This window comes from Chelonia mydas, chromosome 7 (assembly GCF_015237465.2).
Source record: "Chelonia mydas isolate rCheMyd1 chromosome 7, rCheMyd1.pri.v2, whole genome shotgun sequence".
In the NCBI taxonomy this organism is placed as follows: domain Eukaryota; kingdom Metazoa; phylum Chordata; order Testudines; family Cheloniidae; genus Chelonia; species Chelonia mydas.
In genome coordinates, this window is record NC_057853.1 from 102636147 (window position 1) to 102662026 (window position 25880).

The window sequence follows — 25880 nt, forward strand, 5'->3', positions numbered from 1 at the left end:
TCTGTTTATTACCTTTGACGCATCTTGCATTGGCCACTGTTGGAAGATGGGATCCTGAGCTAAATGGACCATTGGTCTGACCCAGTATGGTCATTCATTATTATTGTTGTTTTAAATAAGGGCATTCAACAGGTGAAGACGTTTTACTTACCATACCCACTTAAAATTTTGAAAACAACACAGATGTTATAATACTATAACAAATTAGTTGTCAGTTTCTTTATAACAATGTTCCTTACATTGTAAATCTGTAAAATCAGGATAAGGATACTGACCACCTTCGTACAGTTCTTTGAGATCAGCTGATAGAAAGCGCCACATAATGGCTGGTTATTATTATTGTTTAGAGTTGCCAACTTTCTAATTTCTGAAAACCGGACCTCCCCCTACTCCGCCTCTTTCCTCAGGCCCTGCTTCTGCTCCTCCTCTTCCCTTGAGGCCCCACCCCTTGCTCCACCTCTTTCTTCAAGGCCCCAGCCCCCACTCGCTCCTCTTCACCCGTCCCACCGTCGCTCACTGCTCTCCCCCTACTCTTTCCTCGTGGCTTGATCCTCTTAACCTCCCTCCCCCACACCTCCCGATGGGGTTCCTCTGCTTCGGGGCTGGGACGGGAGCTGCAGCCTGATGTGGAGCTTGCTGCCTGCCTTCCCACAAGATGCAGGTAAGGGGCGGCCCTGACTGAGCAGGGGCTGGTGCAGATTGATGACCTGGCACATCCCCCCTCCTGCCCACGGTAACTGAATGTTTGGTGTTCATTCAGTACGCCTGACCAGACACTGCCGGGTCCCCTTTTTGAATGGATTTTCTGGTTGAAAAACAGACACTTGGCAACCTTATTATTGTTATTAAATTCTGGGATCATAAGGCTCTTTCCCTCTCAGGTAAAATAAAAAAATCTCCCCATAAAGATGTGCTGTGTGAATACTGACAGATTTCAGACTCGCATTCAGGTCGATTGTAATGGTTGGGACAGCAGCGAAAATTTGAGAGCTTTTGCACCTCAGCTCAAAGTCTCTGGTGGATGGCTCATTGCAGCTGTAATTATAATTGCATTGGTCAGTATAAAGTGATTTGATCTCACTTCCAGTACAGCACCCACTGAAATGAATGGTAAACGTAAAAAAAAAAAAAAATGGTATCGAAGGGTGAAAAAGCCACAAAGTTTAAATTCCAAATGTATCCCAGGAAATAGTTTGATTCTGATATAACTCATGAGATAGGTTCCAACTTTTAAGCCTCAGTGTTTTTAAAATAAACATGTATGCAAGACAGTAAAAGTCAATTTGTGGCTTGGTGGGAAAACACATCAGAACTGTATTTCACTTCAAGATCAAAAGGAAATGGCATGGTGTAAATAGTGTAGAGGATATTGGAAGCAGAAGGATTTTTTCTTTGGTCAAATCATTACGTGTCTGGGCATAACTATTCATTATCCCTTAATTTTTATTTAAAAACAGAAATAATTGAAAAAATATTAAATCAATCTTGGAAATTATGTTTAGAACGACATTTAGTGCAGGGATGAAATCTTAATGTTTCTTCCCTTCTTGTTTCTTTGACAAACAATTCACCCTATTCATTTCACTGGGCTATAACATCATTGGAATCACATTACTGCTCATGTTCACCAAAGAAAAAGGCAGAGTGAGTGGCACTAATGTGGGGTTACTCATTGGCATGACCCACATTTGAAGCTCAGTGCATCTTATGACCCTGGGAAAGTGGCTAATTTGCTATGACGAATTTCTCCAGGCCTGACATATTTACTTTGCATTTATAGATCTTTGTGCGAAGCTTTTTCTACATTGTCGCAAAAAGAAGAACTTTTGTTAGTTATCATGGATTGGCCTAGCTTGAGCATTTCATGATCAAAGGAAAACTGCATACATTTTAATACATAAAGCACAGCACACAGAAAGGAAGGATGGTTTGTGGTTAAAGCACTGTATTGGGACTCAGAATATTGATTCAGTTCCTGGCTTGCCACAGACTTCCTGTGCGACCATGGCTCTGTGCCTCATTTTCACATCTGTAAAAATGGGGATAACAACATTTCTTTTCTCCCACCATTTGTCTGTCTTATTTAGTTAGAGTGTTAGTTCTTCAGGGCAGGGTCTGTCTCTGTAGTGAGTCGGTACTGTGCCTAGCACAATGGTGCTCTAATCTTAGCTTGGGCTTCTGTATCATTCTACTGCTAATAATAATAATATAGGAAGACTGTCCATTTGCCTGTAAAAGGGCAGTCCGGGAATACAGTTTGATGGTAACCTACTGAAGCAGGATATCTTTGAGGTTCAGAAAGAGCCTGTAAGGATGTGATTTGTTGTAGCAGGCTCTGTCTCAGTTATAATCCATTTAGTAATAATATGTAACACAATGACATACTCTGTTTTTACTTGAAAATCAAAACAATCCCATCTACTTGAATTATAATTTGCCATTCTCTTTAAAAAACTTTATCACATTGGTTAAAAACTAATTCCCACCAGACAAACAAACTGAAGTGGATTTAGGGACACAGACAGACCTGGTTAACCTTTGCATAATTTAGCCAGATGTTTCTGGGGTAGTCAAAAGATTTCTGTGATGTCAGTCTCATGGCATGTACTCTGTGCAGCACTGTCTTGTGAACCTGGAATTGTTTTTGATTTTAGTCATTCGAATGATAGTTTTCCCAATGAATTCAGATTAGCTGGGATTTAACCATATACAATTAACAAGCCAAAAAAGAAAGCTTGTTTTCCTGAATACCCTGGGAGACCACTCTAATCAAGCCTAAACAGTCTCAAGCCACAGACTGTGTGGTATGAGCCCAGCGGGCACTGCCACAATGTGTACCCTATGTGTATGGTTCCCACAGGTGGCTAGTAGCTGTGGTAGGAAATGCTACTCTGAAGAGGCACATTACAACAGCATTATATGCTGCATTCTTGGGGGAAAGGAGGGGAAAACTGGATATTTTGCCAGTTCTGAAAATCTGAGGCCACCTTTCCCAGTGCCCATCTACCTAGCGCCTGATGTGAGTATTCTGTAGGCTCTCCATACATCCCCTTAACCCAGTTAGTGAGGCCAGAATGGAATTAACATTTTATTATGGGGCAGACAAAGGCTGATCTATGTCCTTTACTCATGTGAATGGAAATGCAGGCATTGCCCTTTAAACAACACGTGAGGCCCAGAGTTGCCCTTATTTACCTCTGTGAAGTCAGAGGAGTGTAGATAAGGGCAGAGCTGGGCCAGCATGATTTCTGAAAGACAACAGTGGGTCAAGTGTTATGCCCTTGTTTGCACTCACATGAGAGGACTGGACTTAAAATACAACAAAGATGTACAGTGTTTCTCTTCAGAATGGGAACAGATTCCAATGGTATCCAGAAGGAATACATCTGAGGTATCACATGTCTGTGATTAACTCTGGAGTGTCTGGGAATATATTGCATACAGTCCCATAAACCAGCTTTTACATAGTCCTAGAGATGTATCCCAAACTTAAAAGATCAGCATTACCCCATTAAGGTTTCTGAAGCAAACTCATCTTTAAAAGGATACAATAATGTCAACTGATCCACAATTGACTGGAGCCACCTGCAGGGTCTGTTTTGAAATTCTTTCAGGAACCCATTGTTTGCCCCCAGAAAAAGATTCTGCTTCCAATTATTGTCAAAACTCTGTTGCTTTAAATGGAGATGGATAGGGCCCATTGTGTGACTTTCTGAGGGAACCACAGCAGGTCTGAATAAAGCTCCGTTTTCTGTATGAATTCCCATAAATGCCTGTCACATACCGGCTCAGAATACACTGTTGGTTTGCTCTTCACCCCAGTGAGCCGCATGCCTTTTTATTTAACATTTTGAACAATTGCAAGGCCTGGTTTGCAAACAAGATGGACAGCTCTGTGGATGAAATGTTGAAGGGATGAATTTCAACCTGGGTTAACTCGGGCCACTGTTGTTGCTTCCTTTCTAAAAGTGACAAAATGTGGCAGATCTTAAACCCCCTTTAAATCTCGATGGGATATTTTTAGTTATGAATGAATACAAAAGAGTGAAGAGTCTAGGTGAGTCAGGGACCTTTGTAGCAAACACAGAAGTTGATTTAGACCCCATGTACCATTTCTTTGCTGGCTAAAATTGGCCTTCCCAGAAACACAGCCTGGCAAAAATTGCTGCCCTCACACAACTGCAGCATCTTTTCTGGAATGTCATTTATTGTCGATGGACAGCTAGCTAAATAACTACCCTGTCAGCCTGTCATATCATAACCTGATATGTGACCTGGGCTGAACTCCTGTTTACTGAAGTCCTCAAGGCAAATGCCTGATCTAGAAAGCTAGGCAGCTTAAGGGTGACCTTGCATTTTTTTTGTAAGAAGCAGGTCCCTAGCAAAACCCCTTGGTTAACCCACAGCTACAATACTGGTTCTCAAAACAATCATGAAGGAAAGGAAATTTATGGTGTAATGGAGAAATCAGGCCCTTAAAGTCTCTACAAAAGCTTCTCATTTGTGTTTCAAAAGGAATTGTTCCACTCTGAATGCTCTACTGGCAAGTCCATTGTTTAGCTGCTCTCTGACAAGCCACTAGTGACACCAACAAATTCCAGTTTTGAAGATTGCAAAATTATTCTGAAAGTTCCATCGCTCCTGTTAAGGTTGTTGCCTAACATATCACAGTGAGTCCTTATAGTCCTGAGCTGCTTCTTGATGAGCTAGAGGAGTGCTGACTGTTAATCACCCCTTTCTTAGGACTTGAATGAGGGTGATATAGAAAGAGCCTGGCTCTTTAGCTCAACCTGCAGATACTCATGTTTTTCTCTCTGATGGTTCTGGTTCATTCATTCAGTGTGTCAGCCAAGGCGGCGGCCATCACAATTGCACGTGCAATAAATTTGTAGGCCCACGTCTTTAGTGAGGAAGTCTGGGGCACAAGTCTGGGACTTGGGAGAGCCAGAGTCTGTTCCCTGCTCCAAGAGACTTCCTGTGTGTCTTAGTCACTTAGTCTGTCTGTGCATCAGTTCCCCAGCCATAAAAGGGGGCTATATAGCACTTCCTGACCTCAAATGGGTGTGTTGTGAGGATAATACAGTAAAGATTATGATGCATTCAGAGACTTCGGTACTGGGGTCCATAGATAGTTTCTGTTTATAGAAAAATAAAACCCTTTGGCAAAGAGTTTCCCACTTCAAGTTAAAGAAATGCTGAGAAAAAGCCCTCTGCTGAGACTCAAGAAAATTGCAGTTCAAGTTGTCATTGCTAGAACTTTACAACTAATTGTTGCATTCTGCATCCACCTGTAGCCTGAAGATTGCCAGCCTGAGAGCTTGCTAGGGAAGCTTGGCTATTAAATAACAGTTGCTTACTGACTTCTGTCTAATCTGCACAAATCAGTTTAGCTAAGATTGTCTTATGCACGCAGCAGACATGGAAAGGCTCACCTGATCAGAGGTCAGCCTCCTGCTATTGCAAAGATCACCTCAAGCAGGGGAAATATCCTTTGTCTAATTTGGTGCCATCTAGTTGATGATGCCAACTTCAGCTTCAGCACACTCCATCCTTGAGGAGTGTGTGAGTCAGCAAATGTCATCTGTCCTTGCAAATCACAGTTCAGACTCGGTTATAAAGACTGGAAAAGTTCTTCCATGCACTGGCTGAAACGCACAAGATCTGACTTAGTTTGTCTGTCAGCTGCCGCCTATTTTAAACTGAGTATATTCTCTTTGCTGGCTTGGTATCAAGGTCAGGCAGTGTGGCACTTTCTCGCTAGCTGCTGCCAGATTCCTGACATACTGACATACTATAAAGAGGCAGCCAACAGCATTTGTTCACCATGTTTTAAGAAATCTAGAAAAAGATCTTTCTTTGCAGTTGTCTTAGCTTGAGAGCCTCGTCAATATTTCTGGTAAATATCACAGCAATGCAATCTGAAAACAGTAGTCTGATATTCCTTCCCTCCCCCCCCCCGGCTGATAATTGTGTCTTCTTTTTCTGTCTGAGGTTGTTGAAGAGAATCAAAGAGTGTGAGAGAGATCAGAAGAGAAGTAAACAGACAGTGTCCAGGGAACATGCATGGCAGGGCATTAAAAGAAGATTTTGGATCTTCAGCCAATTTCAGCACAGCTGTCATAACAGCTCCTTGGGCATGAGATAATGTTACCATGGTCTCCTGGGCAATGGGTGTTTTTTTAAAAAAAGTATTTTCCAATGGGAAGTTTTGGTAGTCATGGTCAAGCTAGTTCAAGGGGAATCCTGTGCACTGTAATATTTTGGTCTAATTTTGATTGTTGGATTTAGAATTTGGGTACTGGATGGTGTTGGTGGCCTGTGATATATGGGAGGTCAGGCTAGATGATGCTTCTGGCCTTAAACTCCATGACTCTTTTTTGTAGCTCTGTGAAATCATTACAGAAAGAGGAGCTAAATAAACTGAAGAGACAATCAATGCTTCCTGCACCACAGGGATGCTCCAAACTATGCCCAAGTGTGGGCTGCACTGGAAACTTACCTGAAACCAGAGGCTTTCACCTAATTTATATAAAATGAAGCAGATGATGACAGCTTTAATGTGATAATGTGACCCACAAAAATTACAAATCCCAGCATGCAAAATTCCACTGTAATCTGAGATGCCTGCAGATGATATATGTAGTTCTTTAGAAAGATGCACACGTATGCATACACACGATTCCTAAAAGCAAAAAAGGCCACTAGAGATAAGTGCTGGGTAATTAATTGTATTTCTAATTCACATTGCTAAATATATGCTTGTGCTTACAAGTTTTTGTTCAGTGACTCTTAAAGGAGCAGCATGATCTTGTGGTTAGTTTATGGGATTAAGCAACAGCAAAGCCTGAATTTTTAACCCAACTCTGCTGCACTGTTGTCAGCTCTTGCAATTTGATCATGAATCTCCTGATATTCGGCTATTTTCTTAAAGCCCCAAGTAACTGCAGACAGGTGATTACATGAATATCACAGTTATTTTTTTATTTATCACAGTTTATTTTTTAAAGTAAGTTTCTAGGTTTCATGGTTGTGAAGAAAAAACGTGAATACAAATGGCTCAAAAAACCAGAAGGCAAATAAAAAGAACTCCAAATCTATTGTTTTGTTAAATCTCATGATTTTGAAGCCAATCTTTTGATTTTTGAACATTCAGGGTTGGCAATACTTGCTTTGTGGTCTCATACAGATCATTAAACCTAATGTGTCTCAGCTTCTCTATCGAAAAAATTGAGGGGGATAGTGCTTACCTCACATTGGATTTGTGAGGCTAAGTTGTTGTTTATACAATGCTTTGAGGCGGTTGTACGCTGCTAAGTAGTAATGTTTTAATGATAGCAAATTGCCACACTCCAATAAGACACAGTAAATCATTATACATACCACTTATTTTCAAATCACTGTGTAAACAATAACTAATTAAACTTCACAACTCCCCTCAAGGGAGGGAGGTCTCATGATTCCCATCTAGCACATACAGAAACTGAGAAAGAGGCCTCGTCTACATGGGAAATTCATTCGTGCTTTTCTGCACTGGTGCAGTTTCACTAGGGTGACCAGATGTCCCGATTTTATAGGGACAGTCCCGATTTTGGGGTCTTTTTCTTATATAGACTCCTATTACCCCCCATCCCGATTTTTCACATTTGCTGTCTGGTCACCCTAAGTTTCACAGGCAGTAGCAACATTAGAAGCTGGAGCTTCATCACATCTAGAAAAAGCTCTTGCACCTGTTGGATCCTATGGGAAAAGCGGTCACTGAAATAATCTTTGCAAGGGTGCAGTATGTGCTAACTCCAGCACAGGACCAGTTCTCCTGTCTATGAGGAGAAGGGGGAGAACGGAGTTTTGACCCCATCCCTGCTGGTATGGCTAATGCTGGCAGCAGTGCGAGGCTAGAAGATTGCAAAAGATTCTCAAGGGGACAGGAAAGCCCTGTTACACCCTCTTCCGTAATCCTTGTGCTTCTGCTCCACGATAGGCATAACAGAGCCTTGTGTCTAAATATATGGCAATATAAAGAGAAACATGCGAATGGCGGCATTGTTATATGCAGTACGGTAGCATCTTAAGGCCAAAACTGAGGGTGGGGTCCCATGGTGCTAGATACTCTATAGACACAGCCCCTGCCTTAAAGAATTTATAGTCTAAATAGATAAAAGAGACAAAGGGTGGATATTCTCTCAGTTTTACTGGTGGTACATCTCTCCCAGTGCTCCTGAGGCCAAGGCTTGTGCCTTAGTCACAAGACCGTCCTTCCTGTCTTGCCAGGCGCAGAGCCCAGTTTTCAAACATGGATAGCTAAGGTCTGCACTTGGGTGCTCAAGTCACTACCTAGCCACCTAAAGCAGGTATTTGTCCAGCCAGATGCCACTGAGAGATGGATGCACATTTAGAAATCTGGCCCACCACACTGTACTCAGAGGCTACTGTCCACCTCTCTACATAGGCCATGAAGGCTAGGTCATGTAGATACACCTTCTCTCTGTGTGTATACCCAAAGTACCTGAGATCTATCTAGTTTTTGTTATAACCAATATTGGCATGTGCTGGTGGGAGTTGGACTCTGCTGCTTCTTAGTTTCTGTGCAGCACTCCTAGTAGCTGTCTGCACTTTTTCCCTGGTGTATTTCAAAATCTGAATGAGGGTCATATTTAAAAAGACATGGGTAAGCATTGGGTAGATCAGATGCAGTTGTTCTTGTCTACAGCCTGAGTTAACGTTTCAGGCTTAGTAGGTAGAGGCTACAACACACTCACATCCCATGCACAGAGGGGGATGTGAAACACACATTGACCAGCGGGTTATGTTTCCACTGTTACGAGCCCCTGTGGAGCTATATTGGTGCTAAGGAAATGGTGCAAAAAGTCTTTTTATTCGTATACCCATGGAGTGAAAGAACTGCTGCCTTCAGTAGCTCCTGTTGGGGCACTGGATCTCTATATCATCCCACTACCATGGGCACTGCTTACAATTGCTGCTCTGTCTCCTGCAAATGAAAATCTGATGGATAATTTGCATGCATCCCTGGATATTAAGAAAACTACCTTAGTTAAGCTATACATGTGGTTGTACAAAATAAGCAATATGGGAAACAAGGAGATCCCTCTGTGTAGATCACATAGGTCACAGTTAGTATTGAATTTTTTAATAGCCCTTTACTTAATTCTTATGGTTATTATTTGTATTTCAGTAGCAACTAGGGATCCCAATTAAGGGATCAGGGCCCATTGTACTACCTGCTGTACAAACAAGTAACAAAGTCCAGGCCCCAGAAAGCTCACAGTCCAGGTTTATGACAAGTTACAGCAGGTGGGTGAAACTGGCAAACTTTGTTCAGAGTGGTTGGAAGGCTGAAATAACAATAAAATAAGAAGGTGAAATAATAAGAAGCAGAAGTTTCAGCTCACCACTTGTATAGTCATTGAGCAATGGTAGCGTTCATGCAAGAGATGAGTCTTAAGGAGAATGAGGTGGTGTCACCATGCATGTTGATGCGGAGTTCTTTCAACATCTGAGGAATGCCATGGAAAAAAAACAAAGTTGGCCCAGTAACCTAAACCAGTGGTTCTCAAACTTTTGTATTGGTGACCCCTTTCACACAGCAAGCCTCTGAGTGAGATCCCCCTTATGAATTAAAAACACTTTTAAAATATTTAATGCTACTATAAATGCTAGAGGCAAAGCAGGGCTTGGGGTGGAGGCTCACAGCTCGCGACCCTCACATTATAACCTCACGACCCCCCCTAGGGGTCATGACCCCCAGTTTGAGAACCACTGCCCTAAACAGTAACTAGAGACTGGATTCATTATTGTGGTTTCTACTCATAAACAGACATTGTATACTAATCCAAGTAAATTGCTCTAAAAGACAGACTATAGAAACAATCTCATCAAAGTCTGTTTGTCCAATTGTGCAGTGTTGTCCTCTTCCACTAATTCTTGGAAAATCTACTAACTACAGCATTTGACTGTGCAAAATATAGTATTGGACAAGCTGATGTTGACTCATTTGGAAAATGTTCCACTTTCTGAAACTCTTTTCCACAGCTTCCTTTGATGCCCACATTGGCATGCCATGGCAGTGCTCCTTTTGCTCCTGGTTATATTTATCCTGCTGGAGATGTAGCCAGCTCTTCCATCACTGAATCTCCTTTCATATACCCACCTTTGCTATCTCTTGCTTAGTCCCTATGTGGGCTCCCATGCACCTGTGTTGGAGCTTCCAACAGAGAAAGGCCACTGCGTGGTGGCAGGGTTTTGATTCTGCTATTGTTAATATTTTCCTTTAGGTAGGCAACATTAAAAGTTCAGAATGATTGGGCTTGTTTCCATTCTGAATTTCCAGACATTCAGGAGCTCTTTCCAAGGGTGCACGTTGGTGCCAACCACTCATGCCACCTTTCCCAGAATGCTTGGGAATTACCTGGGCAGGGACATTTTTTCCCCAAAGCAGCTAGTTGGCCGTGATTTAGGACAGGAAGAAGAGTGTGAGGGGATGTTTCATGCAGTCATACATGGTGCATAAGTCTAGAACCGGCTGCTATGCTAAAATAATTGGATTGCCTCCTCTCATGCAGCGCTAAGAACCTAATTAGGAAGTTGGTTCTCTAACTGAAGGCACATTCCGTTATATTCGGTATAGAGAGAGACATCGCCTAGTGGTCTGAGCATGGAGCTATGTGCCAGGATCACCTGAGTTTTAATCCCCACGTGGAGACATTGTTTCTCTCTATGGCCTCCCATAAATCACTTCATATCTCTGTCTCAGCCTTCCTAGATGGGAAAGTTGTGAAATTTAATTGGAGCCGCACTGTGGCTCTTAGCTCCAGCCCATGATGGGAGAGAGGGGCAGAGATACACCGATTTAGCAGGAGTTGCTAGAGATAGGCACAATGCGTTGGATAGCACATGGGGGCTAGGGCAGAGAAATCCCTGCTGCATTCTTTGCACTCCCTGGGCTTCACACTATCCCTTCCCTTTCCCCTCTCTGCCACTGGCAGAAAGCTTTGATTGTAGTTGGCAGGGTGGGGAAGGGGTGGTTGTTTGCAGCATTTCTACACCACCCCAGCTTGTGGGCCTGCCCAGGATTAGGCACCTTCTAAGCCCTTAAGGGTATGTCTACATTGCATCTGGGAGTGAACTTCCCAGCCTGGGTTCATAGACTTGGGTTAACGGGGCCCTGAAGATACCTGTAGATAGTGCTTTGACATTGCAGCTCAGGCTGGAGATTGGGCTCCAAAGCCCCCTCCTCTCTCCAGGTGTCAGAGCCTGGACTTCTGCCCAAGCTGCAGTGTCTTCTTGTAGCATGCCAGTGTGAGTCCTGCTAGCACAAGTCTGTAGACCCAGACTGGGAGGCTCGCTCCTAGATGCAGTGTAGACATACCCTTCCTGGCCTGACTTTCAGAGGCGCTGAGCATTTACAGCTCCCATTCAAGGTGCTCAGTTCTCCTGAAAAAAAGGTGATGTGTTTCTAAATTGCTTTCAAAGGGGAAAGCACTAAGAGTGGGATTTTCAGATGCCTTTAGCTTTGGCCTAATGCTGCTCCGTTGACATCAGTGGAAGTTTGACCACTGACTTCAGCAGGAGTGGAGTTTGGCTAGTGCTGAGTGCTTTTGTACATCCCACTCCAGGCTGCTAGGAGTGATCTTTAAAGTTGTTGAAATAAATGCAGATAAACAGAAGGCACCGTAGCCAGGAACAGTGGTGCACAAAGGCATGAAATGACATGTAATGAACGAATGTGATTGGTTAAAAGTACTCCAGATTACATTTTCCTCCCATATTTTTTTTTAATCAAACGAAACATTAATTTGATGCCATTAGGAAAAGCAAGTTGACATTATTTTGTTAAAGTAGTTGCTCGGCACTAAACCTGTATCAGCTACATGCTACAGGAGATGTTGGATTTAAGAGCTGGTCCTAACTGTATACTCCCTCCCGTGCCAGCAAAAGCGATGTATATGCAGCATGCAGGAATCATGTATGAAATGCACAAGTACGCGATCTTTAGATATTCATTGCATGTTCCTTGCATTATCCCTTAAATAAATGATCCCTGCATATTTTGCATCATCTATGCATGATCCCCCCTCTCTCGTTTCTGTTCCCTGTGATAAAGACAATGCTGATGTATGTAAACTTCCTGTTGTAGTAACTGATGCTATCTCACAGAGGGCTCAATCTAATTCTCATAGAAGTCAATGGATTTATTTCCACTGCTTGTAACGAGAGCTGGATCAGGCCCATATTGCATTGTACTCTAACAACACCAAATCACATACCATACTCTAGATAGGACTGGGCTGCCATTCATAGTGCACTAAAGATGCCTTGCTCTGGGTATCCCATAGCACTTCTTCACTTCACTTCCATTCCACTGAATCACAGCTTGCCTCATCTATTGTACTGGATAAATGCTGCTGTGCTCCTTGCAGTCACTCTTGCATATAGTGACCCTGCCTTATGTCCTATCATTTAATGCTAATGTTTCCTTGCCTTTATGATTGCGTCTGGCCTGCTGTGAAACTAACACCATTTCTCTCCTACATGCTTCTGTAAACTACCATGCCTAAATGAAATTACACATTAATACAGTTACATGGTAATAGATTAGTACTAGGAATTTATTAGTATAGGGGTTATTTTCAAGGCACTGTGCAAACACCAACTAATTAGCCTTCCCAGCACTCTGTGTAGTAGGTTAGTAAGATATACCACTCAAGTTTTACCACCGGAGGAAAGGAGATATAGAAAGAATACGTGTCATTCATAAGGCCACTCTGTGAGTAAGTAGCAGGACAGAGATTGAAAACCAGAACTTCCTCACTCAGCCCCAAGATCTAGGCTGACATTGTAGTCCCACTGAACTCACTGGGAGTTTTCCCATTGATTTCAGTGGGGACAGCACGTCACCCAGGTCTCTAAGACCAGGCTGATGATATTACTGGGATTGATTTGCATGGATCTTTATAATTCTGCCCTGTTCTGTCCTTCGTATGACTAATGGAAGGCTGGAGTAAAATTGTATTCCTTTATTCTCTGGCAGTTCTGGAAACTGCATTGCTGAGTTATGAGACATTTAGCACATGCGGACGCCAAAGAGGAAGATCCAAACCCATGATGATTGTGGGTTCAGTTGACTCTTCCCTTGTTTTTCGGTTACCCTGTATACACGATTAGTCTCATATTATCAAACTCCGAATTCAGCAACCTGTGCCAAATGGAGACCAGGGCTTTTAGGGTAACTTCTGCTCTCAGTTATAACAGTGTAAATCTGCCACTGAAATCAGGAGTTACTTCAGATTTACAATGGTGTGACTGAGAGCAGAATTTGGCCCTTTGTATGTATGTTTTTGTAATGGTTGCTACAGAATAGATGGAGGTGGGGGCGGAGGGGAGATGGGCCAACTGGTAATAGCTCTAAAATCCAGTAGTTATATAGTAACTCTCCTCTGAGGCTTTAGATGCAGACAGTATAATGAACACAAATTTCCAGGGTTCCAGCCAGGGCACTACTGTTCTGTCCTCTGCTAGGCCTCAGCCATGTTTCCCTGCTGGCGGGAAAACTGCAGAAGGCTTTTCCCAGAACCATTTAAGGGATCAATCGTATTTGCATCCAATTTCTCCATAAAGTGATTAATTGAATCGCATTTGGGCTTGAGCGTCTTTCTGAACTGAAGGCTGATAAGAGACAAAATCACAGTACATCTGTTGGGTGCATTGCTGGCTGGTGCCATAGAAGTAGACACTGCCGCAGTATCAGCTATGATTAACAAAGCTGCTAGACTGAACAAGGAGTGAGAAATTAGAAAGGACCGTGAAATATTTGGTAGTAGTTCTGTGCTTTCCAAATGAGCCAAAAAGAGCTCACAGCCCCTTTAAACTAAATGGACCTAATTCTCCTCTCACTTACGCTGGTGTAAGTCAGCAGTAACTCTACTGAAATCAGTAGCTACAGTAGCACGAACCTGTGCAAGTAAGAAACAAATTGGGATGTATGTATTCCATAATGGTCCATAAACAAAAATCCCAGATCAGAATCACAAATGAGAGTATTCAAGGACCTGTATTGAGGATCTTTACGATGATTATTCATGTCACAGGAAAGTGCTATAATTATAAGTGATGTCACCCTTAAAACACTATGGCTCAAATTCATCCCTGGTAACATTCCATTAAAGTCAATGGAATTACACCAGGGATTAATTTGATCCAGTACTTGACAACTTATGGTAGAAATCAGTTTTTCACTTAGTCTTCATTGGAGAGCTGCTGTCTCTCTGTGCCTAACATGTAAATATAATATTTTCCTCATAGAGAATTTTTCTCCAGTATAGCAGTGGAGATTGTTTGAAGCACAGTTTGTTAGCCTGGAGAATTCCACCAGCTTCAGTGGCTTAGGCCAGGGGTTCTCAGCCTTTTTCTTTCTGAGGCCCCCCAAACATGCTGTAAAAACTCCACGGCCCACCTGTGCCACAGTAACTGGTTTTTTGCATCTAAAACCATGGCTGGTGTTAAGGGCAGTTGCCGAGGGCCCCATGCCACAGGGGGCACTGCGAAACTAAGTTACTCAGGCTTCAGCTTCAGCCCATGGTGGTGGGGCTCAGGGCCCCACACTTCACCCCACATGCAGTGGGACTTCGGCTTTCTGCCCTGGACCCCAGCAAGTCTAACACTGGCCCTGCTTGGTGGACTCCCTGAAACCTGCTCACGGACCCCTGGTTGAGAACCAGTGGCTTAGACTACATGATGTTTCAGGTTGTGGTAGCTGAATGTAGTCTCCTATTAATACTATGTGACAGGGTCAGGCCAGATAGCTACAGGAGAGTGATCCTAGTGGGATCCGGGAAGTGGGTGGGCTACAGGAGAGTGATTAAACTTAAGTCAAAAGAAAGGCTTAGCCCCCGAATCCGTACAGAGTGCGACCCTGGCGTTTTAAAGCGTAAACCATGTCCGTGGCTGTCACAGTCTTCCGCTTCGCATGCTCGGTGTAAGTAACAGCATCATGGATCACATTTTTGAGAAAAACTTTGAGCACGCCACGGGTCTCTTCATAGATCAACCCAGAAACACGCTTGACACCGCCACGACGAGCCAAACGACGAATAGCCGGTTTAGTAATACCTTGAATGTTATCATGAAGTGCCTTCCGATGGCGCTTAGCACCTCCCTTTCCGAGTCCTTTACTGCCTTTGCCCCGGCCAGACATATTGCTAGGCAGATATATTAGCTCCAGGTTAAGTAGGTCCCTTTTCCCTGGTAAGGTAACAGGGAAGGTTCCAGAACAATCAGGAACTTTCCGCAAACAATTAAGGCCGACAGGCTGATTAGAACACCTGCAGCCAATCAAGAAGCTGCTAGAATCAATTAAGGCAGGCTAATCAGGGCACCTGGGTTTAAAAAGGAGCTCACTTCAGTTTGTGGTGCGCATGTGAGGACTTGGGAGCAAGAGGCACTAGGAGCTGAGAGTGAGAAGGCATACTGCTGGAAGACTGAGAAGTACAATCATTATCAGACATCAGGAGGAAGGTCCTCTGGTGAGAATAAAGAAGGTGTTGGGAGGAGGCCATGGGGAAGTAGCCGAGGGATTTGTTGCTGTCACGCAGTTGTTACAGAAGCCACTGTAGACAGCTGCAATCTACAGAGCCCTGGGCTGGAACCCGGAGTAGAGGGTGGGCCCGGGTTCCCCCTATCCCTCCATCCCCCCAAACCTCCCAAATCCTGGTCAGACACAGGAGGAGTTGACCTGGACTGTGGGTTCACAAAAACAGCCAAACTGAGGGCTTCCGTGAATCTCCGAGGCGAGCAAATCCTCCAATAAGCACAAGACCCACCAAGGTAGAGGAGGAACGTTGTCACGACTACTACATGAATATTAATGATAGAGTTAGTTGAAAACGCTCCAGTGGAACAGTTTTCCACTGGAAAATGCTGATTTGACAAAATTGAAAATTTTGTGGAAGTGCATCAGTTTTGTTGCATTTTTTTAATGAGAAATTAACAAAATGTTTTGTTTCTACTTTATCATTTTTATTTATATTATATTGTCATAATATAATATAAAAATCAAAACATTTAAACTTTTATAGTTATTCTACTCTATTCTAAATTATAGCAAAATATCATTAATATAAAAGGAGAAACAATAACACTGAAATATTTTCAGAATATTTTGTTTCAAGAAAAATACTGAGATTTCAACTTTTCAGCATGATCTGGAAGGAGATCCTCTTTGATTAAATAGAACCAAAATGTACCAATGCTTTCCACCATGTATTCCTTGAGACAATCTGTTCTGCAGAAGGGATCTACTTTTCTTCATGAACGGTACCAGTTAATTGCTCCCATTCTGAGTTAAGGGAACAACTACTGAAGAGTGAAGCCTGGCTTCCTGGGGTTCAGAGGATAACTGGAGGGAATGTGGAAAAAACTGCCAGTTCCAAGATGTATGCAAATATATTTTTGCAGCTACTCCGGCTCCAGGAGCTTTAACTGAGCCAGCAGCTTGTTAATTTTGGACATGCAGGACATTTCCAGAGTGCAATTTTAAGTTTTATATATATTGTATAGAAGGAAAAAAAAGAGCACATTACTCAATGAGCCTGCTGTCTACGACGTTTGAACAATATCACAGGAAACCTCTTCCCCTGGCCTGCTTTTGGTAGATATTAGAGAGCTGCCTGCTTGTCTATGTTCAGAGAAAGTGCCCCTACTCATGCTGCAGGGCTTTTAAGACCAAATTGACTTTGCTTATTCTGGAGCGGATTCAGCAAACTTGTCACTGCTCATTTGTAGACCAATGCTCTGGGTGCATAGAGACATGAAACCCAGACTCAGTGGCATGGGCCAAATTCTGTGCTGATTTAACACTTTTAAAAAGCCCAAGTTAAGCCAGTGCATTGCACAGAACATCAATCAGCACAGGGTTTGACCCAGTGTATTTGCTGAACCCGTGGAAGGTGATATTGACATGCCAGAGCATACTCAGACCAATTAGGTGTTTAACAATGAACGCTCCTCTTCCCCGTTATTAGAGCCATGTGCTATGGCTTCCGTGCCTATGCAGCCTCCAGAGCCTCCCTTTAAGTCAATGTGGCCTTGAGTAGAGAGAGCTCTGTGGGAAAGTTAATACAGTTCCAGGTGCAGTCCCCACAGATAGCAGGCATCTAAGTTGCTATTTGTCTCAAACTGGACAGCACTGTTGCTTTTACAACATTCGTCCCGCCTTCAACCTCATCCTCTCCCCCTGGCCTGCCATGCATTCTTCCCACATATAGACAACAGGAGAGCTTGCTGCAGGTCCCAATTAGGTAGTTTCCCCCATCCTCTTCAGAGCTGTGGGCAGTTCCAGGCACCGAGAGTCTCTCCTGCTTTCCAATATATATGGGAGGCACAGTCAGGCCCCAAATTGGTTTTGTAATCCATGCACCATTCAGTATCTGTGTTACAGAATAAAGGGAAGAATTGAGAGGAAGGATGGTCTTGTGGTTAAGGCACTGGAATGGGACTTAAGGGATCTGGGCTCTGTCCCAGACCTCATGTGTGACTTTAGGCAAGTCATTTAATCTCTCTTAGCTTCACTTCCCCATCTGTAAAAGTGGTTAATAAACCTACCTTTTCCCTCTCTTTGTCAGTCTTGTCATGGCATTTCATAGCACCTCCCATCTGAGGGCCCTGCAGAAGTAGTATTACTTTTCCTTCATGATAACTATTAAAAACACTTTACAAACTAAAGATGCTCATTAATTTGACTGTTGCTTTTTTCTTTATTATTTTCCATTAGAAGGGCACATATAGGAGCTGTGATTTTAATTAGCATATTTCAGTGATGAATGCTATGAAATACCGGGAGAGAAATGTCTGTCATAGACAAAGAGCAAACACTGAGCATAGACACAATGTAACCATGGGGATCAAGGAGAAAAGGAGCCACAAAAATTCTGGGAATTTTTTTTTTAAATGTGTAATACTTGTATGGTTTCACAGTGACCTAAATGGGCATATAGACTCCTCCAGCATGCACTGCAGTGGTCAGGGGATATAGCAGAAGGGGTTTTCTTTCGCAAGCATTGATGATTTCTCCCCAATTATTATTATTATTTGTGTTGCAGTAATAGCTAGAGGCCCAACCAAGATCTGGAGGCCCCTTGTGCTCGGCACAGAATATTGGGAAAGACAGTCCCAGCCCCAAAGAGTTTACAGTCTAAATAGATAAGCTAGACAGAGAGTGAAGGGGAAACCAAGACAGGAAGTGACTCATCTAATGTCCTACAACAGATCAGTGACAGAGCCAGGACTAGCACCCAAGTCTTCTGTCTCTTAATTCAGTATCCAAGTTGCTAGACCATACTGACTTTCCAAATCTCTGGCATTTCTTGTTTTAACTTTGTCATTTTAAGAATTGGCTAGTTGATGTGCATCTGGATTAACCTGATCTTTCTGTTACTGCACTCTTCATTCTCTACTATCATGAATATGCAGGCCTATTTTATTCCTTTTTAGTGGGGATGGAAGAGTTTTTAAAATGATCACTCCATGCTGACACACATTTCACAAGAGAGTCCTACTGATGGGTAACATAACACCTTCAGGATTTTTTTTCCCATTCATAAAAACCCACTAAATTCTCCATGGTAATGGGACAATTACAGAGATGGAAAGAAGACGAAATTGAATTGCAAGCAAAATTAAATACAGTCTGCAGATTCCAAGGTAGCTTTAAGGCTAAAGAGAGGCTCAAACACTACAGCACTGGACTGAGACCTGAGGTTTCTTCCCAGCTCTGCCACTGGCTTGCTGGTGACCTCAAACAAGCCATTTCCCTGCTCTGTGCCTCAGTTTCCCCATATATAAAATGAGGCTAATGATACCTTCTTTGTCAAGCGCTTTGATGAATGAAAAGCATTATAGAGAGTTAGGTATTATGAATAACTATCTAGTACATAGGAATAATAATAATAATAATTAATAATAAAGTATCTAGTCTTTCGAATTCCCCAAGTCCTGCATAACCCTGATGCAGATCACTATGTGACTGGCCAATACAGAACTGCAAAGGAAGCCCATAGCTCAGAGAGCACAGTTCTGACCCCATCTATGTGTGTCACTTCAGCCAGCAAGAATTTGCTGTGAGTTGAAATAATTCAAAAGGGGTAAACAGGCATTAGCTATTAATTATCGGAAAAAATATTGGATGAGTAAGAATTTAATGACCGGACAATATCTGGGCCTGTTTCCCTAGGTATAATCCAGCTCAGACTCCAGGACAGACAGAGTATTCTATTTGTATTTCACATATTTTATAACTGCCCCGTGTTTTTTTCCTTGGATATTTCAGTCATATTTTTTTCTGACACTTCATTAATCACTGGAAGTTTGTTCTAGGAAAAAGTAATGTCAGTATAAAATCTGCATCCTTTCCTCCAGTATGAATGTTGATCTTGGAATTCCTTAGCCTTTTCCTCATTGCCCTAGTATATGATGGCAGTGGTAGCCAATTACTGTTGGTAGAAGTAAGACAGCCACATCTTTCAGCATCCTTTGGAGACAGACTCCAAAGCTCACAGTCACGGTGTAAATTAGAAATCCAGTGCAACCAGCAGTTAGAAAGATTATAGTCCTGCAGTGGGATTAGCATACAGAATCAATGCATTGAGATATTTCATTTCAGCTCTGGGTTTAATGAGATGCTGCTATGATTAAAAATCATACATTTAAAAAAAAATTCCCAATTGCTCTTCCTAATCACATTTTTGATAATTAAAACAGAATGCATTCAAGAATGTAACATACTTTTGACTATTCATGATACCTATTTGTTTATTTCTTAGAGTTTGCACAGTGAAAACAGACTTGTTAGTTTAAATTTAGTCCAAGAATTGTATTATTATTGTTATCTCTTTTACTTTATGTTTTATGTACACTATTGCAATTTAGCAGGGTTTGAGTTGCAACCCTGCGTGCCTGCTTGCATCTCAGGTAAAAGCTCACTCAAAATACTCTTTGGCCTAGGAGACCGGAAAGCCTGGATTTGCCTCTTCTACCAACTCATGTTAATACTTCTCTGCAGTTCACAGCCCTTGCTACTGAACAAGGTCTCAGTACCCTTTCCCTAGGAGGCAGGCAACTCTCTTTCCTACCAGTTTTTAAGCAAGGTATTGAGAGGCTGCACAAGGTCACAGTTGGTAGAAATGGGAATAGGACCCAGCTCTCTAAGGTGACATATGAAAGTCTCCATCCCTGTGCCATATTCAGTGCTATAGTGTGCCTTTGGCCCAACCATTAGTAGTGTGTGGTGTATTAGCTGCACCATCCTACGAGTAGTCCCCTGAGGGATTGTGACTGAGAGAGGAGGTGCTGAAGTTGCACAGGGTCACATCTGGCAAAGGGGTAGTGGCCTGCATCCCTTCAAAGGGCACTACTTCCTTTTCTTCATGTGCCCAGCCCCAGCTAGCTCCACTTGCATGGAATGGGGAGGAGCAATGGCTCTGCATACTATTCCCTTTCCCCTTCCACCTCCACCCTAACCACTTGCCTGCGGGTGGGGTGGGGGGGAGGCAAGCAGTAGCTATGCAGCCCTTGTGCTCTGGAAACAAGATCCTGGCACATGTAACATGGCCATGCATGGGGGGGGGGGGGGGGTCTTACAACCTCATGTGCATACCAGGGTGTAAATTAGCCCTAATACATGGTGCAGGTGTGGATACTGTGTACTTTCATAGACTTGGCATGGCATAGACATAGTACTGTAACATACAAGATGCTACACCCATGTAGAAAAACTCTATGTTAAACTGTAGTTATAGTTGAAGACTATTGTGTTATGTACAATGGGGCAGGCAGAGATAACAGACTGCTTAATAATAAAACCTTAACATAAAACTTAACTTAGTTTTTGTAAGCCATTTCCCGGGTTTTGTAAAAGAGAGCAATCTCAATCGATGTTCTGTCCTCTCTGGGACTTGGCATTAGCCCTGCCTGGTGCACAGCAGCCCTTCTTCTTTAAAAAACAACTATTTATTTATTTCGGAAGTTTTAACTGGTTTACAAATACTTGCCATGTAACTATCAGAGGCAAAACAATAGTCATTACAACAGTGAGTGTTTGTTTATACAGTCATATAATCATCAGACTCTGTTTAGCAGGGTGCTGCCATATTGCAGAGGGAGCAGCTTTACACTATCCATGACATGCTGTTTCTGGTGATTTTATTAAATGAGTGAAATCTCTGCTTACACATATTTAACAAACCAGGCATTTCTAAACTCCTTCACCTTTTAAGGCCTGCACAGACTGAACCATCAGTATACTCTTCATTACGCAGCTAAACTATGCAACACAGCCTACACTAGTAAAAAAACCTCTGTGCAAATGCACTGTGTATCTCTACAAGGAGTTTTCAAAGAGCCATAACTCAGTGAAATCAATAAAAAATATCACCCAAATTCTCCAAATGTATTTCTCCTCAGTGAGAGCTATTTCCATGCCAAATTTCAGCTTTCTTCTCCCGGTCGTTTCTGATGGAGGTCTGTTCAAACAGAGTTGGTTTTTATCATTCTCTTTATATTAAAACATTGTGGAAACATTTTGGCTCAAACTTTCAGACGTGCACACACACAAAGGGGGTTGGACTAGATGACCTCCTGAGGTCCCTTCCAACCCTGATATTCTATGATTCTATGATATTACCTACAGGCTATGACCAAGTCTCAAATACAGTGGCCTAAAATGAAAGTTTGAGAAAATTATGGTTTGACTGAAAAGGGGGTTCGACTGGAAATTTATGGAACTTAAATATTACCAGTTGGTGCTGATCCTGCTATAATTAAGTTTAAAAAACCCCTAAATCTAATGTTTTGGTCTGAACCGCCTGCCTGCACCTCTTTCCCTTTAGTGCAAATGCTTGAGTAGCAGTTGCTGTGTTAAGGAAAAGGCTGATGGAGTTGTTCCATCACAGCAAGATTTCTCTGCAGCATGAGAAGGCGGAATACTTTCCACCCACAGGTCAGTTCTCAGTTTCCTTCTCATAGATAGTTATTTTCAGCCCTATGAAGAAACTGCAGCACCGTGTGTTAATAGGAGGTGCTGACAGTTTAGTAGGTAGGGTTGTTATTGTCGACAGCTTGTAGCATTACACCTTTAACAAGAAAATTGCAGCAATTACCTAACTGGGGGAAAAAGTGTTTGTGCAAAACCCATTCCAAGTGTTTTACCTTGGAGACTATAGTTCTGTTAATATTTATTCTAGCATATTTACTTGGGGATTTCTTATTTGAGGGAGACATTCTTAGAATTTCATTGGAGGAGAGAGTTTAAGTTTTACCTTTCATTGGGGCGGCAGAGAGTTTTATGAAGAAACATGTAAGATGAATTTCCTTAGCTTTCGCAGTGGTTAAGTTGCCTGTGTTCCACGTTTATTCTTAATATATAACTCTGTCTGTTAGGTACAAAAACGGTGGCTGGAGGAAATTGTAAGTACCTGGCCCAAAGCCCATTAACTCAATGGAAAGACTCCCATTGACTCCAGTCAGTTTTGCATCCAACCCTAAATTAGTGACTTGTCACAGAAGAGACATTGAATTGTAAAGTTGTCTTGGGATTGAGTGCTTGATTTGCACATCTTGGAAACTATTTAAAATGTAGTTAAAGGATTTACAGCTGTATCAGGAAGGTGCAGATAGAAGCCAAAAAATCTAGCCAGCCCCTATATGGTGTATTCAAGGTGGTCATGAAAGAGTTATTTTCCTAAGAATTCAGGCCAAACATTCAACTTGGGTGCCTAAAGCATAGGCACCGAGAAAAGTCAGTCAGTGACCACTTAAGTCAGTAAGAGCTGCACATGTTCAGGTCACTTTTATATATGTTCCTCCAGCTAAGTTTGGGTGCCTGAAATTTGGCTGCCTGAAATTTGATAATTTTGACCACAGGGCTCAGTTGTGTATTCCTTGCATGTTCAAAATTCCCACTGAATTTAATGGTTACAGCTACTCTATAATTACTACTCTGCTAAAGCACCCAGCTGCAGACAAGAGCCCAGTCTTGCAAACCCTATAGTACATGAGGAACTTTATACAGATGGAGTAGTCCCATTGATACCAGTGGTACTGCTCAACGGCCTGATACAAAGCACGTTGAAGTCAATTGAAAGACTTCCACCAAGGTCAGCAGGCTTTGGGTGAGTTAGTGTTTGCAGAATCAATGTGTCGTGCCACATGTGTTAAGAAGCGTAAGAAGTCCTGATTCCTTGTTTAAGGGTATATCTGTTGGTTCCCTCGGAGGTCAGGAAGAGGTAATACATGCTAAAGAAGCAAAAATACAAACAATAACACACTTTTCTCCTTTATTAACCCCTGATCCCAAATGCCTTGTTCATCTGTTATAAGCATTTTACAATCATGCATACAGGTGGTATCACTCCTATCTGAAACCAAGTGAAAACAAACACGAAGAGCTAATTTCTATTATCAGTTACATAGGGTCAGCTCCCACTGAAATCAGTATAGACTTATCCTTGAAAATGACAGCAGAATTTGACTGCGGGAAAACCATTTAATAATTCACACAAAAGGAATAACAAAATGGATCAACTGACTGGAGGAAAAAGTAGATTCTATAATAGAGCTACTGTACTTTAAATAGAAAACATTATGTTAGAAGAACATTCCCAGCCTTGTTTAAACAGACTGAATCAGAAAAGGGCAGAGATAAGGCCAGCACAACTCGCCCTGGCATGTCTAGGCCTGTTTGGGTAATGCAGAACATGTATAAGTGTGTGCACTCTAAACAAGCAATGTTCTCCGAGCTGTGTAATACTGATTAACCAAAGGTTGGATTAAAGATGCAGGGATGGAGGTTAGGGAATATAAGGAATGCCCTGAAGTGCAAACAGCTCCATGGAATCCTGATCCATAAAACTTAGATTAATTAAAACCTAGATGAAAAATGCCAGTGCAAATACAAACAGTGAGGCCAGCTAGATAATTAAGTGTGCCCTGTGATGCTCAGATAAACACTGCACGTTGTTATTCCTCCTCAGATATGTGGATCGTATTGCTGTGTATTTGGAGTGTTTTAGACATGTTGCTGAGAGTGCTTCTGAGATCATCTCTCTTGCTTGAATTGTTCTGTGCTTCAAGCTTCCCACAAAGGAGGCCCCTGGATGGGGGCACAAGAGTATATAGCAAAAGGCAGAATAGAGAGCAAATAGGCACCCATGGACCTGAGCAATCCCTGTATAGGGCATAGATACTCACAGGCAAGTTGACAAGATCAGAATAGGCCTTGAAACCAAATAAAGTATCATTTCCCTTTAGAATATATTGGACTCATTGGTCGCTGCACTGTGCCTGGTTTCACAAGACTGGACCGGCACAGAGTAAAGTGCAAGTCAAACAAGAGGTGAGCTGTAGCTCACGAAAGCTTATGCTCAAATAAGTTTGTTAGTCTCTAAGGTGCCACAAGTACTCCTTTTGTTTTTGCAAATACAGACTAACATGGCTGCTACTCTGAAACCTGTCAAACAAGAGTGTGTGTGCTTTATTTAGCATTTACAGCGGTCATACAAGAGGTCTTGGACAGTGCTAAAGGACCTGCCCTGAGGGTGGTCTGGTTTGCAAGAACTGAGGTTGGCAGCCTGTAGCTCCCTCAGGTTGATCTTGCAGCTTTGCGTTTTTATGGCTTTTCCCCTGCAGTTCGACCTTTTGGAGATGTCAGCAGCTCCTTAGCTCTAAAGATGCTAGAAGAAGAAGAGGAGAGATGTAGAAGTTTTGCTTTTTTAGGCTTTTCTTACATATATTTAATTTTTATGGCAATGTTGTTTCTTTAGCATCTTCTTACTTCCCTCCCATATATGTAAATTTATCAGCACTCTCTCTTTGGGCACCTAAGATTTCATATTTTTGGAAGAGATAACAGGATAAATTGAATGGCTCATGAGATTAGAAATGGACTATAGAGCCATTCACTGGTTCAGATTCAGCTTACTTATCGGTGACTGAAAGTTATTACTGCCTGTTGGCAGTCCAGTGGGGAATATGAACCCAATTTAGTGAAAACAATGGTCCAAAATTACCCACTAGTAATTATCTTACTGACGCACCCAGTTGCAGACTGGATGTGCAGTGATGAACTCAGTCTTGTTCAAAGTGGATGAGTTTCTACATTACAAAATCTGCCAGCACACTAGGTGCTATATGTCAACTTTGTTAACTGTCACAGAAGAAGCGAAGGGCTGAGTGGGTGTGGAGAATGAACTACTACTGGTGAGATATTGTGGGAAAGCTTGTACTGCTTATGTTGATGTTGTTTCTGTCTGGCAGATATAAATAGAGGACTTTTTGCCAGTCCAGCACTTTTCACAAGCACTAAATTCACCCAATAAATGAACAAAAAAAAAATCCAGATGAATGTAGAACAGATGGTGCAGTGAATATAGCATCTGATTCACATCTGCTCACCAGGCAGCTGAGACATCCAACAGCAGGTGAAAATGTGGGCTTCATCATCACAAAAATATTGCAGATCCTTGCTCAAAAAGCCTTTTCCATATTACCATATACAATAACCTCACTAGTGTGTTAAAGTTTCCTATCAAAGTACAGTTATTCCATTACAGACCCAAAATGTGTATGAAAAAGATCTTTTCTTCTAGAGTAACACATGAGAATGAGTGAGTGAAGCTTTTGTTGTATATATTTTACATAATCTATAGCTATAGATATATAACTGAGTTTGGAGAGTTTAAAATCATGGTAGAAGAGGTCCTATTTGTTTGACTGCACTGTTCATGTGTACACACACAGGTCTAATTCTGAATCATCTGCCCCTCCTTTGAAGTTTGATGTTCTCTGTCTGAGGAAAGTCCCTTTAATCAGATTTGGAA

General features: G+C 42.2%; 2 protein-coding genes across 4 annotated transcripts in view; one reads left to right on the forward strand and one right to left on the reverse strand.

The window, feature by feature from the left end:
• Positions 1 to 25880, forward strand: part of FAM53B (family with sequence similarity 53 member B) — a 130885-nt gene that overhangs the window by 87221 nt on the left and 17784 nt on the right. The window lies entirely within an intron of this gene.
• Positions 14879 to 15214, reverse strand: LOC102938600 (histone H4). Its single transcript, XM_027819784.3, has one exon. It carries the CDS (start codon positions 15206 to 15208, stop codon positions 14897 to 14899), a length of 312 nt encoding a protein of 103 aa, XP_027675585.1. The 5' UTR covers positions 15209 to 15214; the 3' UTR covers positions 14879 to 14896.